The following is a 19466-nucleotide window of genomic DNA, read 5'->3' on the forward strand; positions in this document are numbered from 1 at the left end:
ATTTCAGGAGAAGCTGGAAATCTGGATTTTTATTTGAAATAGTCCCATCTTTTGGCTCTTTTGACGCGCAGGCTCAGCGGCCATGGTTCACGGGCCCAGCCACTCCGCGGCATGTGGGATCTTCCCGGACCGGGGCACGAACCTGCGTCCCCGGCATCGGCAGGCGGACTCTCAACCACTGCGCCACCAGGGAAGCCCAAAATAGTCCCATCTTTTAAATGCGACCTCCAAGTCTTTGGGCCAAATGAGCGCATCATTGGTCAGACCAGCCTGCGGACTGCCTTTCTGTGGGGGGTGCTTCTCCTCCACCCCTCCCATCTCTGCTTTCTGTGTTCTTCTCGCTGCATTCGTAGCTCCTCTTCAGGCCTCCCCCGGCAAAGTTCCCCTCCTGTAGCTCATCCTGACCCCTTTACCCATCAAGGCCCTTGCTATCTGGCCTCTCTGAGCAGCTGGCTTTTTAGTCTCTGGCAAGCTAAGTGGTGTTGGAAAAGGAGGGAAATGAGTGATTATTGAAAACCTTTTCTGTCCTCTGTCCGGTGGTCTCACGTGTGGTCCCGTTTATTTCTCACGGTAGAGGAGAGTAGTAAACGATGTATCAGGGAGGCTCCAGAGCTGCACAGGAGGTCAGTGGAGCTGGGATGGCTCTGCGATAACAGCTGGCGTTGGTTGGGGTATCTTTGCATTCTAAGAGCTCCTGACCCTGTGAGGTGGCAGCACAGCCTCGCTCCAGTCCAGGTGGGCTCGGCCGTCCTTGGAGATGTGCTTGGGGGACCTGCCTCTGCCTCAGAACCTGGGGTAACAAGCGTGTACCTGCAAGTCAGGTTCTGGGTGCCCCGGGAGTCAACTCTCGATTGTTTTCCGGAACATTTGTTAAGTGGTTTGAGGCCTACATCTTGCAGACTCTTGCAGCCTACGTCTTCTTCTCTGAGGGTTCCCCAGCTACAGAAGTTAAGTGCATGGCCCAGTTTAGGCCCAAGAGAGGAGCAATCCCAATTTTCTAGGCCTGGCTCAGTGCCCGGACCTCTGGGCTGTTACCTGGCCTCCCTTTCCTGAGTTCACCCCCAGAGGTGGCTGGGTGACCAGGTGCTGGCAGAGCTGGTGGCCTGAGCTCTGCTTCCAGGGGCCTCTGGCCAACCAGGGGGCCCCCTCAGCAAGCTGTGAGGAGTTTCACGCACGTGTGTGCTACAAGGCACACACCTGGGCTTCCGTACCCATCCGTCTTTTTACAAACGAGAAGCTGAGGTTCCCGGAGGGAAAGCCACTTGCTCACAGGTCACTCATATCGGCGAGGTCTCCCCTTTGAGATCTAGGCTGATCTCCACAGGATCCTGGTGTGCTCTTTCCTCCGGCCATGATTTATTCATTCATTCCTCTGGGTGGGCACCTGTTGCTAGGGGCTTTTGACCCCCACCCTGCTTCTGCCTGGCAAGTGAGGACAGCTGGCGGTCCACTGGGCATGAGCCCTGGGGGAAGAATCTGGACTCACCCAGAGCCCAGAACCATTGTGAGCTGAGTGCCGCAGCCCCTTCCAGCCCAGAGATCCCAGCCCACTTCTCCGGGCCTGAGGCATCTTGAAATCATCAAGAAAGAATCAAAGTGAATTTCAGCTTCTGGACTCAAACCAGTGTTCAGGTTTCCTTCCCCAGGCTTTGTGGTCCTAGTGGGGTCCTATGGTCCTGGACTAAAGACAGCAGGTGTCCTGGAGAGGCCACCACTATTCTGGCCCTGCCCCAGACAGCACTCTCGGTGTCGATCCCGAGACTCCAGCCCTGAGACTCCAGACCAGGGCTTGAGGACCCACGCCAAGGCTGAGCTGTGCTACGCCAGCACCCGGCCTGGGTGTGAGGGGAATCCGGGCTCCCAGTGCCCAGGCAGGATCGGTTCTCCCTGGGGACACATGGAGCCTCCCAGCGAGTGGTCCCAGAGCTAACTGCCTGCAGAGCATTCTATACAGCTACAAGTCGAAGGACTCTGAGTTGGGGGTCCTGGTCTTTCGGTTCTAGGTGTTGTTGTGACAGATGTGAAGTCTCTTCCAGGGAAACATTGAGAGAGCCTCCAAGTGTGTTTGTAGGGGAGCCTGGGGGTTGTTGAGGTACGGTTTGCTGAATTCCTTTGAGTACTGGTCCTTGAACTCCTTAGGTCCTCTAAGTAGTTGTTGAATTCACTTCCCTGGAAACATTTTGGCTTTGAATGTGCTCTGAAAACAAGGGCATTCTTGGAATATTGGCTATCAGCTCCTGGAGCAGGTGGCACTGGGGGGAGGAAAAGGGCAAGCAGGGGCAGATCGGGGTGCTGGATATAGAGGGAATGTGCTGGGGTGGGGGATGTCCAAGAGCACAGAGCTGTGGGGTGTCACCAAGCCCTGCCTCCAGTGTGAACGGCCGGGTGGGCTGGGCCCTGGCAGCTCCATGACTGTGGCCCAGAACATGCTGGTGGATCTAGACTCTGCTTTTTTATTTTTAGATTGTGGGGGAAGTGGCCCAGAAAAGGTGAAGAGGAACAGGTCGCTCAGCCGCTTTGCTGAGCTTTAGCACCCAGACTGAGAAGTCAGTAGCAGATCATGGTTTTCTTAGGAAATTAGAGGCCCTAATTTTCATTCCCTGGAGACACCTGTTGAAGGCAGGGGCCAGGGATTCGGAAGCAGCTCGAGAGCTAGGGAAACCAAGATGAGGCTGGAAACGACCCCTGGCTTTGGAAAATCTGCACAGCTCAGAACTGCCACAGCACACACTGAGCTGGCTCGGCAGTTCTGCCTCAGGCCAAGGGGTGAGGGCAGAGACCTTCCGGAGCTTCGCCTTCCGCCACATCCTGTGCTGGGGGACTGTGCTCCGCTGCCAGGTCCCCAGGCTTGGGCAGGTGGCTGAGGTGCAGCTCTGGGGCTGGAGCCCTGGGGACACCTATTCAGCAGGTTCACTGTTGGGGCGTGTGGATGGGGGTGTTCACAGAGGGATGGGTCTGGCTAGGTCAACAAGGCTGCCCAAGCAATCTGGAGCCTGGGAAGGGTGGGAGGTGGGGCCGGCGCCCTTGAAGGACAGGAGGTTATGACCCCTTTGGGGTGGCTGGGTGAGCAGAGTGTCTATATGCAGAGGTGTGGCAGACTTGCCTCCACGCTCTGCTGGGCAGGGAGATGTGGATGGGCATTGGGCTGTGCCCATCAGAGGGGGCCAGAAAACTGCCCACCAGCGACAGAGCCAGGTAACTGAAAACCAGGCACTTGTGGAAATTTCCTCCTTTAATTATCAAGCAGTGAACTAGCACAGCAGCGTTGAGCAAGGGCTCTGGACATCCTGCCTGGTGTGAATCCTCATTCTTCCATTCTCTGGCCATGTAAGTCTTGAGTTAAGTACTGGGAATCTCTACCTCTGCTTCTTCATCTGTAAATTGGGGATCTTGACCATCACAGGACTGGATTTACAGGACCAAATGGGGAGAGTGTGAGTTGGACCAGTGGGAGGTGTGAGTCAACACCGTTATTATTAATCAGATTCCTCCATCCTCACTTTCAAGTCACTGGGTCCCACTCATCTTTAAAAGACCAACTGAAATGTCTTTTCTCCCAAACTTCTCCCATTTTTCTGAACTGTATCACTGCTGACATTCACCTTTTCCTCGTAACCCCTCGTTGTTCTGATTTCTGGCTGTGATGGGAGCTCCTTCCCGTCCCTGGTAGGACTTGCTGGTCAGGGCATCCATTCCCTCCCTGGGGCTTCACGCAGCCAGTGATGTGCTTTGTACTCTGGGGTGGTCAGAGAGGGCGCATCCTGGCCAGGCATGCAGTCAGTGTTTCCTGATTGAGTGTCCCACGGAAACTTAAAAATAAAAAGGCAGCGGGACCCTACCCCATGAAGTCAGGGTTTGCATAACAATAATGGGTGTCCAGAGAAAAAGCCTTTGCAACACAAAGAGCTTTCCTGCACTGTCTTAATGGCCAGCCTCCTGTTCACAATTCATTAATGCAGAGGAAGTTATTAATGGCCGAGGGAAGCGCTTGGGTTTGTTCCGGGGAAGTGCTGGCCACAGAACGGGCCACAGTCAGCGGAGGCCTTCTCCCTGGTGCACTTGGCCCAGCTGCCTCTAACCTGTGATTCGGAGAGCTGGGTGTGAGGTGGAAATTCATTACGGCTGCCAGGGGAGAGCTTTCATAACTCAGTCCGTGCTCATGCCCGGGAGTCACAGCCACTCTCCCCAGCTGGGCGGGGCATCACGGCTGACCTTCCATCGGCTCCTGACGAGGCCAGATGGCTCCTGTGGTCCCACATGAGGTCCAGGCAGGGAGGAGTCTGGAGGCACACACACCTGGTCCCACCTCGGTAGCTGAGCTCCATCCATGCAGGCCTCGGAAGCCGTGAGGACTGACGGAGATGTCCTGGCACGCAGTGGGTGCTCAGTCAGTGCTAGCGATCAGAGTAGCAGTCCTGGGCCTGCATCATGTGTGTGAGGACGAGCAGGCAGGCGAGGGGCAGGGTGTCCAGTGCTGGGAAAGGGTCTGGTCATGTCCTTCTTGAGAGCAGGGCCCCTTAGTTACCCAAGAATGTGCCCTCCCTGCTTCACGTTGGCGTTGGCCCTTGGGCTTCCAGGCCAGGGTAAAGCGTCCAGAGTCTGAGACTGGAAGGGCTTTATTGGCCAATGAACATTTGCCCACCAGGGCTAAACTCAGAGCCGGAGGCAGCCTCTTCCTCCTTCAAGTCCCCTGAAAACATTTTCCCCCTAATTCTCTTAATCACTTTTTCCTGTGCTGTGATTAAAGAAAAAAAATCACAATCTAAATAAACAATTAAAATTGTTTTATTATGAAGTATGTTAATCAAAAACTCAGAAAACATGCATCTAGAACTTAATGAATGATTTTAAGCACCCATGTGCTACCCTTCCTTTGGAACTATGCCTGCACCCCAGAAGCCCCCGAATCCCTGTGCCCCTTTCTACTAATGTCACTTTTCTTCCCCCTAAAGGAAACCACTGTGCTGACTTTTATGGTAATGCAGCTTTGCTGACCACCTGCGTAGGCATTCAGAAATGCTACTGTCTAGTCTGAACTTTTTTGAACCGTACATGTGTACACATATAAATGGAATCATACAGGTTGTATTTTTCGTGCCTGGCTACTTTAACTCGGCATTATGTTTGGGAGATTTATCCATGTAATTAGGTTTAGCTGTCAATTCTTAACGATATTCTGTGTACATGCTCAGATCATCTGCCGATAAAGACGGTTTGCCTCTCCCTTCCCAATCCTTATACAGTCATCCCTGGGTATCCGTGGGGGATTGGTTCCAGGACGACCTCCGTGACCCCCATACCAAAACCCACCCATCCTGAGTCCCTTATATAAAATGTGGTGGTATAATGAATGCAGTTGGCCCTCCATATCCGTGGGTTTCATATCCCTGGATTCAAGCAACTGGCGGATCGATTTCAATTGGTTGGTTGAATCTGGGGATGCGAAACCTGCGGATACGGAAGGGCAGACTATAGTTTTTATTTCTCTCTTTTTTTTTTGGCGGTACACGAGCCTCTCACTGCTGCGGCCTCTCCCGCTGCGGAGCACAGGCTCCGGACGCACAGGCTCAGCGGCCATGGCCCATGCACGGGCCCAGCCGCTCCGCGGCACGTGGGATCTTCCCGGACCGGGGCATGAACCCGTGTCCCCTGCATTGGCAGGCGGACTTTCAACCACTGCGCCACCAGGGAAGCCCTATTTCTCTTTTTTTTTTTTTGTCTGGCTGTGCTCGCTTTTGTCTGGCCATAACCTCTAGTACAGTATTGAATAGAAGTGGTGATAATAGGCATCCTTGCCTTGTTGTTTTTTTTTTAAATAACAGATTTATTGAGATACAATTCACATACCATACCATTCATCCATTAAAATGTACAACTCAGTGATTTTTAGTATAATCAAGAGTTGGGAAACCATCACTACAATTGACCTTAGAAAATTTTCATCACCCCAGACCTATTAGCAGTCAGTCCCCATTTCCCCCAACCCTCCCTGCCCCAGGTTACCACTAATATTTCTGTCTCTATAGATTGTGGACATTCTGCTATTGCCATTGTGGATATCTCATTGAATGGAATCCTACAATATCTGGTCTTTGTGACTGACCCTGGGCTTATGCCCTATTCTTGATCTCAGGGGGAAGCTCTCACAGTTTCACAATCGTGTTTGCTGTCTGCCTTTTTATTTTTAAGATACCCTTTATCAAGTGAAGATACAACTCTTTATCAAGAGTTGTATTTTAATTATTCTTTTAAAAAATCATGAATATAAGTGGATGTTGAATTTCATCAAATACTTTTTCTGCTGCTGTTGAGACAATCACATGATTTTTCTTTCTCAATATATTAATTCAGTAAATTACACTGATTGATTGTTTAATGTTAAACCAACTGGGCATCCCTGGAATAAACCCAAATTAGATGTGACATGTTATCCTTTCTATATATAGCTGGATTGGCTGCCATTTTGTTTAGGGTATTTTCATCTATGATCATGAAGAAATTGGCTCATAATTTTCTTTTTCTTATAATCTCCACAGGCTCCAGTATTGTTTTACTTTACCCCCCAACTTAGTATAATAAAAGCAGCAGCAGAACTGCCCAGCTGTTTTATTATCTCTCCCGATTCCAAGGACTGGCTGGGCTCAGCCGGGCAGTTCTGCTGCTGCTTTTGCCTGGGGCGTCTCATGAGGTTGCAGTCAGATGGCAGCTGGGGCTGATACATACAAGACGGCATCACTTCTGTGCCTGGTGCCTTGGCAGGGATGCTGGGAGGCTGGAAGCACTCTCTCTCTCTCTCTCTCTCTCTCCCCATGGTGGCAGTTGGATGGAGGTTGGATCCTGAGAATGTAAAAGCAGAAGATGCCAGGTCTTGTTAAGACTTACACTTAGAACAGGCACAGTGTCACTTCTGCTGTATTCTATTGATTAAAGCTGCTCACAGAGCCGGCCCAGACTTAGGTGGAGGGAACCGCGCACTGGTGTGAATACTGGGAGGGTGGTTCATTGAAGGCCCTCTGTAGAGACTGACTCTATAGGTATTGAGGATACTCTGGCCTCGTGACGTGAGTTGGGATGTTTATTTTTGAACCCATCCAACTTCCCAATCCTGACTATAAGCACTTTAAGAGCACTGGCCTTATCTGACTCACCTCTAGATCTTTCCAAACCACTTACCTCTGCCCCTTACACAGGGTCTGGTCTGGTGCCGAGTAAAAGGTAGTGACGTTTGGGGAAAGAAGGAAAGAAAGTCGTGCTGTTCTGGCCCTGGGAGACCCGCCTCACTTAGGAGACCCCAGTCCACTGGCCTTGGCCCTGTACTGCGGACCACTTGCTGGGCCCCAGAAACTGCTGGAGGCTTCCGTTCTTCATTCAGTACCCACTGAGCACCCTACTTTGTCAACCTCTGAATGGGGGGCTGAGCATCCTTTGATGAATTAGATACAACCCTACCCTAAGGGGCTCAAGACTGGTCGTGGGCTTGGAGAGAGAGACACTTGTGACACTGTCACGTGCCCTCATAGAGGCCAACAAGGGCATGCAAGGTGTGGGGGAAGCCCAGAGGAGGGAGGAACTCTTTCTCTGTAGGAATGAGGAAGGTTTTCCAGAGGAAATGCTTGAGTTGGGCTTGAAGGAGCTGTAGGAGCTGACCAGTGGATGTGGGCACTCCAGGCATCTGACAGAAGAGCATGAGCAAAGGCACTGAGGCTGGCTGTTTGAGGAAGGGACAAAGTGTGAGGTTGGATGGAGCCACGGTCCTTGGAGAGGATGGTGTGGCCTCAAGATGAGCCCAGGCTCTGGAGTCAGACCAGCATGGCCCTTCACTGCCTCCCTCCCTTTATAAGGCCAACTTAGGGGAGACCCCAGTCTCCTCATCTGTAAAATGAGGGTCGTCATGGCCATACCCAATATTGCCTGCGGTCTGTAGCGTGTGTGTCTGTGCCTGGCACATCCAAGTGCCCGGTAGGCGCTGGTGATTGTTGTTAGGGTTATGAGGATGAGGCCAAGAGATCACCTGGGATCTGATTAGGGTCTGGGTTTGGATTTCTGGGGCAGAGGATCCCGCTTCCTGCAGGCGTTCACTCCTCAGTGGGAGAGGCTCTCAGCCTGAGGTCCGCGGTGTGTGCAGCTTCGGGAAAGCAGCACAGCCTTGCAGGGGCTCCTGGCTTATTTCTGAAGGTGCAGGTGTTTGGGGAACAGGGCACCTGAGGGCCAGGACATGGTCTGTCCTCATGGGGGAGGTGGTTTGGTCAGCCCTAGCCTCTCGGTGCCTAGCCGATGTCAGGAAGGCAGGGGTGGAGAACCCCAGCACTTAACATTTGTAAGGAATCTCCTTGATGAGTATGTTACCACCACTTCTCCAGGATACAGTGGGGGAAACTGAGGCTCAGAGAGGGGCTAGGACTGCCCAAGGTCACACAGTGCCTCTGCCAGAGGTAAGACAAGCCAGGGACCCAAGTGTCCCACCTGCCAGCTCCCCACACCCTGTATTGATTCCGTTCCTTTTACAGGCCCCTGCTATCATTCTCTGGCTTTAAAAACTGCAACTCACTTTCCAGAAGCCATTTCCTATGGGTGCTGATGGGTTTGCCCTTCCTGCTAATCAATGGGGCCCTGGAGGGCAGGGAGCTGAGCAGAGGGCTCCTGGCTTGTGCCCAGAGGCAGCGGGGAAGCAGGCTGCCCGTCCAGAGTTCTGGCAGCCGCCGGGAGGGAGGGTGACGCTCATTGGCATCGGATCACCTAGAACGCGTGTCCCTGCTGCTCCTCTGGCTGTGCCAGGGTCCTTGAATCTGGGTGCTGTCATCATTTGCTCGCCCCTTCAAAGGTATCCAAGCAGAAATGGGACATTGGCGCTGGCCCCGAGACTGGGTCACAGCATGAGGGACGGTCGGCTGAGCCGACTCCTGTCAGGGAGCATTTGCTGAGTGAATAAGCAGATGTTGGGACAGGGCGTGCACACGTGGAATTACCACAGGGAGGGATTTCGAGTCCACTCCTCCAGCATAACCTGCCAAATTAACCTGGGGATTTTGGCATTAATCAGATTGGGGAACTCTGTGATGACCATAGTTTTTCTTTCCATGGGGTATTGAGGAAGCTTAGAACCTGGGAGTTGGCAACCTTTGAGCAATTAAAATATGCCCCCTCAGTCAGGAAAGATAGACTCTCCCTCCTTTTCTCCCTCCCCCAAACATTCAAGTGCTTACTTTGTACCCACATTGGAAATATTAGCTCTGCAATCAGGGCTGTGTGGGTGACATAGGTGAAAGCCCTTACCCTGCAAGTTTGGGAGGTGCGGTGGGTACAAAAATAAACACAACTCATGGTAAAGAGGCAATCAAAACCGTCACACAGGCACAGGAGAAAGCACTTTGGGGGTTCTGTGGTAGTAGTCACCCAGGAGTGAATTGGACCCTGTTGTGTATTTGATTACTGGTGAACACGCTTAGCCACTGCATCTAAAAATCTCTGCCTGAATACTGCAGGCGTCTACTAACACTGCCACCCGAATATTCCTTGTAAACTGTAAGGAACTGGTATTAGGAATCACAGAATATGTTTATTCATTTATTTACTTTGCTATAAAGCAACAAAAAAGAACTGAACTGTAGTATTTATGTGAAACGTCTCATAAATCCACTTACTCATTTCCTTGCTCCATACTCTTCACCCTTAACCTGAACGTTCGACAAGAAATCGATGTGTGAGAGCTCTACTTGTAACCAAAATTATCGTTCATGTGCCTTTCGATGGTGAAAATGTGCTTTCGGCAGAGAGGAGACAGAACTAACTTAATTTTTCCTGTCAGTCTCTGTAGTAGATCAATTAAACTGCCAAGGAGATCAACTATTTCAGACTGTATTTATTACATTAAGTATTTATGTTCAGGCCAAGCCTTTAAAGCATGATGTCGTATAGGAATGTAGGCCGATTCGATCAATTCAGCAGAATTTGCTGTAACTTAATGGAAATCTAACTGTGTGTTTTAATTTAGTGTCCGAGAGGTAGCAAGTTCTTCAAACAACATAATTTTCAGGCTGCATTTGGGGGCTTGGAGGCTCTTGTACAGGCTTTGGTGATGGCATGCGTGGTAGGGTGAGAGGGAAGAAATTGTGGCCTTTTAAGGGCTTTGCTGGCTGATGGTTGGTCGCGTCCCATGCCAGGGATCACTGACTTCGATCCCGGCCGAATGGGAGATAGACAGGATGTTCCTGGTGGGTCTTCCATGGTCAGCGCTCAGCTCCATGTTCGCCAGTCAGTTACTCTAGTGCAGACTGAAGCCATTAGCAGTCGTGGAGTCTCAGCCGGGTGCTGAGGGTACAGTTCTTATTCCTTAGAAACCTCAGTGGAACTCTGCCCTAAAGGAGAGCGTCTATCCCATCATTGGAATGAAAGGAGAAGGGAAATCATGAGTCACAAAAAAGACACTCTTATTGTGAGAGTAATACTTGGTCAGTTTAGAAAAAGTGGAAAGTACAGCAAAACCCAAAGAAAACTATAAAAATCATTTGTAATCTTAGCATCCAGAATCAACCACTATGAATATTTGCTACTGGTACGTTTGCTTTCTTCCCATTTATAAATATATATCGCTAATAAATGTATGTATTTTAGGGAATTCCCTGGCGGTCCAGTGGTTAGGACTCGGTGCTTCCGCTGCCGGGGGCCTGGGTTCAATCCCTGGTCGGGGAACTAAGATCCTGCAAGCCACACAGCCAAAAGAAAAAAAAAATATTTAGTTTAGAACTTATTTAGAATTTTTAAATTTTAATTAAAAAGTTTAAATTTATAAATATTTTCTGTTGCTAAATAAAATTGTATATTATACATACTTGTGACCACATATGGATATGGTGTATGGCTGCACGTATGCATATATACGTATGTACTATGCAAATATATGTATGTATTGTGTATATATGTATATGTATGTATATAAATATATACACCTACACCAAAAAGGGATCATTTTGACTTACTGTTTCTTAACCTACTTTTTAAACTTAATATTTTATTATTTTTTTTTTATGGCACCAAATATCCTCCTACAACATAATTTTGTCATAGCTTCAGTGCGTTCAACATGGCAATTATAACTTATTCAATCAACTCTCTCGTATCGGGCGGTCAGGTTATTCATAGTTTTTTGGTGCTATGTGCCACATGGGGATGACTTCCTTTGTAGCTAATTTAATTTTTAGCCCATTGGTGATTGTAGCTTTTTGATAGATTAAAAAAAGAAAAGAAAAAAAAAGAAAAGAAAACTAGAGCCCCAAGTCTGGAAATCTGGTTATTAAAAGATGAGACTTTTAAAGTTTGTTTGGCTTACTCCTCAAGATTCTATTGGCAGAATAAATGTTTCTACTATTTGGTCTCATGGAAAAGGCTTTGCCAATGAACCCACACAGCTGTGAAAACAGTGTAGGGATACGCAGGGTGGAGGATGCTCACAGCACAGTCACGCATCTCGAGGCACTGTTCATTCTTCGTGTCCTCCCGGGGATGCTCAGAGCAACTGAGTTCTTCGCCGGCCGCTGAATTGAATGCGTAACTTGAATAAGCTGTGAATTGTGACTTATTCTTGCCCTTTATTTTGTATGGGGTCATGGAAATAATAATTGTTGCAGGACTTAGTGCTAGGTCCTTTATAGAATTTCTCCTAAGGTAGGTGTATTACCTCCTCTTACAGATGAGGAAGCTGGAGTTTGGAAAGTTGGTGAGAAGTCCCATGACTAGTTAACGGTGGAGTCAGGAGCCAGACTTCAAAGCCCACTTTCTTCCTCCTCAGCAGGCTGTATCCGGCTTTCAGACCCCAGAGATGTCTTATCGCCACTCTCGTTTTATAGGATTTTGATAATTATGACTTGGTTTTGGGGTAGACATTTTCTAAAGTGTCTGTCACCACCCTGACATAATAAAGAGGAGGACAGAGCCTCTCTCACGGCCGACTCTGTGTCGCCCCATCATTAATAGACGCAAGCTTTGTTCGGTTTTCAAAGCCCTTTCAAACGTCATCTCTTGTGATGGTTCCTGTTGTTGTCCGGTGACGGATGGCTTCCGGCCATCCTGAGACGTGCTACTTTGCTTGCCTTGTACTAAATGGCCCCAGGTTACTGTGCATGTTAATTTTTGGGGCTGTTTTATAATTTTTTGTCTCTTTTCTCAATATTACCCATTAATGTTTCTGCTATTACCTTTCAAGCTTGCTTTCAAGCTTGCAGCAGCCTTGTAAGACAAACAACTTATGTTAGCAGTGCACTTGGAAGAGTCTTTCAGCACGTGGTGAGGGCTTTGAGACTGCTTTTCATGGGAAAAGCGCATGCGTTTTGGAGTCTGTTTTTTTTTCTCGGTAACTGTCTGTTCATCTGCTGCCCTGAACATTGCAAAGGCTGCGTCCCTATTTTGCTACTACTGGTTTTCAGTAGTGCTCCAGGTTGATGAAGTTTTTTAGGCAGAGGCACATGGAGAAATCTCGTACTGCTGTTGGTACTGTGAAATCATGGAGAAATCAAGAGTTAGGTCTAAAAGGATCCTATTTGTAGGAATCACTTTTTTTTTCCTGTGTTAAAAATGGTTAAGGCAGACGCTGTTTGTTGGACAATTTAAGTTCAACTGAAATCAATTGAAATTCTGAACACACGTTAAAATTGGAAGGAAAACTTAGCTTTGTAATTCACATCCCATTCTAAAACCACTCATTTTTTTGTTGAAAGGGATTAAAAAACTTGTCCAATAGCCCATATTGTGCATGAAGATTTCTACAACATCCTGTCAAGGGAGCTTCAGGATATTATGACCAGAAACCCATCACCTCCCAGAGAGAGCCCACCACACATGCATAGCACGCTGACGGTAAAGAAAAGAAAACCCTTCTTTCTCTCACTCCACCCACTGCTTCTATTCAACCCCCCCCCAGAGAGAGGCAGTTACCTCATACCCACTGTGCCTAAACGGCCCCGGTTCTTTCACTTTTCCCTCTTCCCCCCAACTCCCTCCCTCTGGCCTGACGGTCTGACCATGACTTTCCCCTCCCTTTTCCTGCAGCTTCTGCCTCGGCAACCCACACAATATGGCGTCACAGTGAACTTACTGTGAAGTCATATGGACCACGTGCTCTACTGCAGAGACACATGCCCCTCTCGACAGGTGGATCCTTGGGTGCAGAGCACAGACTTCACACGTTCCCTGATAAATATCATCGAATGAGATTTGTCTCCTTGTTCGCCTTTGATCTTGTCTGCTGTCCAGATGGCCTCTCTTAGTCTTGCCGGCATCTGCCGTCTGGGTCGGCACGTCTTCCGTGTTCTCATCCAGGGAGGGCAGGGCAGTGTGGAGAGGAGGCGACTCCCAGTGGCTCAGTTTTCAGCATTCCTCCAGGTAGCTGTTCAGATGTTCTTGAGTCCACCTATGAGCATTGCCCCCCTTTGATGGACACTCAGCTGTTGTTCAGACTTGGGGTGTTGATGAGGAAAGAGGGTGACGTCTGTGAGGGGCTTCATGCCAAAGACTTTTGTTGGCCTGGGTGCACCTCTCACGGTCTGTTGTCCTGCTTTAGAAATGCCCACCCAAAGGGCACAGTGCAGTCATGAGACAGAGGCCGGGCTCAAGGGAGGTGTACAAATTGCGTGATACTTCCTCGGCCAGAGATGGGGTGGGTGAGATCGGTTGAGGGTGCCTCTCACGAATGTGTGTGGGTGGCCTGAGGCACTTTGGGGGTCCTCACCCACTGGAGGGGCAAGAAGGAGTTCCAGCCTTGAGCGGTCCTCATTTTCCCGATGACCTTGACCTGAACTCTCTTTTAGCTCTTAGTTTTGTTTTTAAGAATTTATTTTATTTTGTTTTGTTTTCGTTTTAATTGTGGTGAAATACACACATGATAAAATTTTCTGTCTTAACCATGTCTAAGCATATAGTTCAGAAGTGTTGAATGTGTCCCTATTATTTTACATGTGCTTGATATTATATATATTATACATTATAAACCGTCACCACCATCCACCTCCAGAGCTCTGTCATCTTCCCAAACTGAACTGTGTGCCCATTACACCTTAACTCTTCACTCCCATACCCTCAGCCTCTGGCAACCACCATTCTACTTTCTGTCTCTATGAATCTGATTACTCTAGGTACCTCATACAAATGGAATCATACAGAATTTGTCTTTTTCTGACTGGCTTAGTTCACCTAGCATAATGTCCTTGAGGTTCATCCACGTTGTAACCTGTGTCATAATTTCCTTCCTTTTTAAGGCCAAATAATATTCCACTGTATGCATAGCCCTTACAGTTTTAAACCAGGGTCTCCCAGAGTCATTGGGTTCATCTGGTCCCTGGTTTCCCCATGTCTAGTGTAGGGGGTGAACTAGTCGAGCCACACAGACTCTCTCCCTCCTGCAGCCTCCATTCTGTGAGTTAACTTATTTCTTTACCTCTGAATCTGGGTTTTGTGGGCCAGGAATATATTGCTAGTTATTGGTGGCTTTTGCGGGGACTTGCCTGCTGCAGGTGTGACCTAGCAGGTGCAGCTGTGGATCCAGGAGGCTCTGTCTTGTCCAAGTGGCACTTCTTCATCTTGCAGGTGACATGCTCATCACTGAGTCACAGACTAGTTAACTCCTTCTTTGATGTTACATCAGAGCAAGGCCTTGCTGGGGACAAGAACCAGCCCGAGACATGCACATTGAGTCTGTGCCCCTCTCGGGCTGGCCTGACTTGGGGTCAGCTGCTCAGGCCTGGGCCTGGAGACTGTGGCCCCTGCAGGTCCCCCAAAGCCCGTAGCCTCAGTCAAGCTCCCACTGCTGAGAGGGTTCACTGTGCTCTGTTCTCTTCCCACATGAGCTCCCCTCAGGAAGAACTTGGAGGGGAGGAAGGCCTCCCCTGAAGGGAGGGTCCTCGCCCTCGGGATGGCCCCCCAGGCTCAGGGCACAGGCACTGTTCCCAGCCAGGACCGAGCCCACGCAGGGGCTGAGACTGCTGTCAGCGAGCGGCTGTCTGTTTGAGCCACTGGGAGAAGTGGGACCATCAGGATAACAGGGTTTGACCCCATGTAACTTTTTGTTTGTTTCCTGCTGTCTCTGGAAACATGACCGGGCTAGAGTCAGCCAGGGGTGCGGGGTGTGGGACGGGCTCTCGGGATTTCCTGTGTAAACTGGGCACTTGTGATTCAGCTCGCGCTCATCTTGCCATCTGCTGCCTGCTGTACTGGCCCCTCCGTCAAAACTGAGGCAGGAAGTGATGGCCGCGCGTTAACCTCCTCTTAGACTAGAGGAGAAGGGAAAGGCCACTGGAAGGTTCTGGTCCCACTTCTGTCATGAACTGTGAGAACTTGGGCCGTTACTGGAGTCTCGTTTCCTTGCCTGGAACATGGGGCTGAGTGATGCCCTCCCCTCAGGACGGCCAGAATGGTGACAAGAGGCCACACTAGGTGCTGGTAAGGGTGAGCTTCCTTTTGCCTCTGACAGGCTTGGAAAGGAAGAGAAAGATGCCCAAATGTGCTTCGAGAGAGAAAGGAGCCTGGCTCCGGCACAGGGAAGGCTGTCCCCGGGAAAGGAGGGTGGCAACGTCCCAGCTGCTGGCATAGCTGAAGGCTGATTCTACACGTGAGCCCCGGGGCTGGGCGGCCCTCCCTTGCCTCCCTCCTTCCTGCCACAGATGTTTCCCATAGGCCTGGCCCGTCCCAGGCACTGTGCTAGGTGTTGGGGACAAAGTAGTGAATGAAGCAGAAAAGTACTTGCCCCCTTGTGGGTTTGTAGGGGCAGGTAGACAAGAAAGCAGTCACAAACCATTGAGGATCCACTTACCGCCTGTGGCCAGTGCCTGAAGATGTGAGGGTGAAGCTCTGACGGAGCGTAACGGGGGATCCTGTCCTGGATGAGGAGGTCCCGAAGGGCCCCCCGAGGACATGATGGTCAAATGGAGCCCTAAGGACAGAGAGGGAGCCCCAAGCCGGAGGGAGGGTATCTTCACTCCCAGGCAGAGCTCGGCCAAGGGCCCAAGGGAGGGGGAGGAACGTGTCCTCTTTCCAGATGGAGGGACACGCTGGTTAAGGAGCCGGCCCTCTGCCCGGTGTGACGACCGGCTCTGCCACTTAACTATTTAATCTCAGTCTCCTCATCTGCAAAAGGGGATAATCACAGAGCCAACTCCCTAGGATTGTTCCAAAGCTGCAATGCGTGAAGTCATGGTGTGCTTACAAGCGCGGTGCCTGGTACCTACACGTGTTTGCTCTAGCGAGTACAGCTCCTGTGTAGGGCTTTGCTGTGACGGTGGTTTGAGCATCTGAAAGGAGGCCTGGGCGGCACATGAGAAGGAGGACGAGAGGGCAGTGGGGGCCCCAGCACTCAAGGGCTTGAAGGTCACAGGGAGGAACTTGGATTCATTCAACAAATACGGATTTTGGTCCCAAAATACTCCCTATTTGCGATGCTGCTTCTTCCAAAGCTGGTGCTGCACTTTCAGAAGAGCCAAGGGGTGGGTGGAGCCTGGAGGGCTGGCTTTGCCGGCCCCTCCCAGGTCTTAGGCCTCCGGGACAGGCACTGACTCCCAGCTAACTGTCCTTGGCAGGGCCACGGTGCACCGTCTCCTGCTGCCCTGGTGGGATGGGGCTCCGGAGCCAGCTGGGGGCGGAGGCTGTGGCGATGCTCATCTCCTGCAGGAATCACACGTGGCGCATGGGGCACCGTTTGACCTGTCCAGAGACTCAGGAAGTCTCTCAAATTATGTCATGTCAGCAGCCGTGTCCACCCACCCAGTCTGGGTGCAGGTCTGTGACTCCGGCCACCACACCTGCGCTTGTGGTGGTGTCAGCATTGCTCAACTGTCCCCTCAGAACTTGGATAGCCATCAGGACCTCAGGATTCCATGGCCAGACTCTCCATATCCCCTCACACACACACACACGCACACGCACGCACGCGCACACACACACGCACACACACACACACACGCACGCGCGCGCACACACACACACACATACACACACACACCTTTCTCTCTGTTTTTCCCCATCTTGGAAATGGCACCTTCATTCATTCATTCGGGTGCTCAGGCCCTAACCTAGGTGTAGTCTGTGATTCCTTCTTTTCCATCAGCCTCCACCTGCAGTCCAAGGACAATTTGCACAGGTGCCAACCTTGAGCATAAACCCAGCATCTGGCCACCTCTCATCACCTCCCCTCTAGTCACCTTGGGCCAAGCCGCCATCAGCTGGGCCTGCGTTACTGCAGTAGCCTCCCCATCCTCTCCCCGATGCAGTGAAGCTCCAGACACGCTACTCAAACCCGCTGGGGCTTCCCCTCCCTGCGTCCCGCCTGGCCCTGGCGGCCCCCGACTCATCCGCTGTCCTCCTCCCCTGTAGCCTCTGGCTTTGGTCACTCGGAATGCCCTGCTGCTCTCTGAGCCGTGCTCTCCCCACTTCGGTGCCATTGCACTGGTCTCCTCCCCAACTGTCGTGCTCTCTCCTGGGCCTTCACGTGTCTGTTTCTCTGACGTTGCACTCAGGTATCTACCAAGCATCACACTCCATTCCCGTTTTAAATAGCACTTACTGCCGCCTGCCTTTGCACGAGGGATGCCTGGGCTGTGGTGTGCCTCTCCACCGGAGCTGTGCTCCGTGAGGCCGGGGATCTTGCTGCCTTATTCCTGCTGAGTGGTCACTAGGGTCGAGACCAGTGCCAGGTGTTCATGGGCCAGTCATTGAATAAATGCACCGTTGAGGGTGACCTGTGAGAAGGGAGGCTCCTCAACACCGGCCCTGTCCCTGGAGTGGTTTATGCAGTGCTGGCCGGCACGCTCGGGGCCAGGCAATTGTTCCTACGTCCCATTTCACACATCGGACCTGTGCTGAGTGCTTTCCAAACTGAGGCCATCTGAGCTTCTCAAACCTTAGCTCACGGTGCCCTGAGGGTCCCTTGAACCTCAGGTTAATGTTTCGTGACTCTCCTGGGCCATAAAAAATACCTACCAGTTCTGTTCATTAAATGGTTAGGTCCAAGTAACTCAGTGAGTGTTTATGTCCCAACAACTTAGTAGCCATTTGAAAAATATCACTTATAAATTGAAAGAAAAGTAATATTTTTCTTTTATTCTTAAATAGCTACCATTACTTTCTAATGGGATTACACCAATGGGCTCTGCATGGCTTCTCTAACCGCGGAATCAGGTTGGATGCCACCACCCCTCATTTTATGTTCCGTGTGGATTTTTGTGTGGTACTTGCAAAATCCAGCTTCACAAATGTATGACATCCTTGAAGGGAGTGCAGTGAGATCTCCTGATGAAGCTGTGAGCTGCCTCGTCCAGCAGCTTCACGGTGTCCGGCAGATGCGGCTGGCTTCCCCTTGCCTTTGAAAATTTAAAATATCCCTGCAGGGCCCTTGTGAGTTCTTAGGGGTGCTTTGACACGTAGTTTGTGGTGTGTGGCATTGCTTCACTGGATCCTCATAATGATCCTGTGAGGTGGGGATCATTTCATTTTACAGAAGGAAAAGCCCGGGCTCAGAGAAGTCAAGATACTGGTCTAAGGCCACACAGCTGGTTGGTAAGGGAGCCAAGACTGGTCGGTTCTCCCTGATACTCTGGTAATCCCTTGGATCCCTTGAGCTGTGCATCTTTGGGGTCCTGAGCACTTGTTACCTCTCCCTTTAGTGTTTGGAGCCAAACAGGATCAATCAGCCCCTTGCCCTCACCCAAGTCTGAGAGAGCGAAATGTGGACAGTGATGGCAGCCTGTTGTTTCTCCTTCTTCCAGGGGGCCCACTGTGCTCTTGCTGTGTCCCAGACCCCATGGGGCTCTCCTTCCTCCCCCCCTACGGCTGTCAGACTAACCGCACGGCCAGCGTGGCAGCCCTGCGCATGAAAGCTCGTGAGCACTCGGAGGCCGTCCTGCAGTCGGCCAACCTCCTGCCGTCCAGCAGCAGCAGCCCCAGCCCTGCGGCCAAGCCGGCGCCCCCCGACGGCAGCCAGGACAAGACCCCTCCCAGCAAGGAACAGAGCGAGGGTGAGAAGAGTGTATGAGGGTCCCGAGTGCTCAAGCCCGCCGTGCCCTCCCCCCTTTGCTTCTCCCAGCCTCAGCCCCCATGGAAAACTCTCCAAAGAGCGAGGAAGAAGCCTGCTGCCCAGGGCCTCCTCTCGGACTCAGGAAAGGAAGCGAGACCCACAGCTCCCTGGTCTCTGGAGAGTGCCTCTGGAGTCCCGCCAGCGGGGCTGTTTTGTCCTGGCTTCTTTGGCGACAGGTCCCAATGGTACTCATGGGTACCAGAGTCTGCTCCGTGGTGAGACCCCTGGGGTTTCCATCTTGGCCCAAAAGTCTGGAGGGAAGGAGAGTTATTCACCCCATCACCTTCCTGTCCCTCTCCTGGGCCACCTTTGAAGGCCTCATCAACCCAAAAAACCATGGCATGGGTCATCTTTGAGAGACGCCCAGAGCTAAGTCTCATGCTATGAAATGGGACTGTCCCCCCTTACATTAAGA

General features: G+C 51.0%; 1 protein-coding gene across 1 annotated transcript in view; it reads left to right on the forward strand.

Moving 5' to 3' along the window:
• DRGX (dorsal root ganglia homeobox) overlaps positions 1-19009 on the forward strand; it is a 30699-nt gene extending 11690 nt beyond the window's left edge. The window contains exon 6 of the mRNA XM_030847648.1: positions 18744-19009. Within this exon, the coding sequence (XP_030703508.1) occupies positions 18744-19009 (266 nt within the window). The remainder of the gene's footprint in view (positions 1-18743) is intronic.
• The last annotated feature ends 457 nt before the right edge of the window (positions 19010-19466 follow it).

This window comes from Globicephala melas, chromosome 16 (genome assembly GCF_963455315.2).
Source record: "Globicephala melas chromosome 16, mGloMel1.2, whole genome shotgun sequence".
Taxonomy (NCBI): domain Eukaryota; kingdom Metazoa; phylum Chordata; class Mammalia; order Artiodactyla; family Delphinidae; genus Globicephala; species Globicephala melas.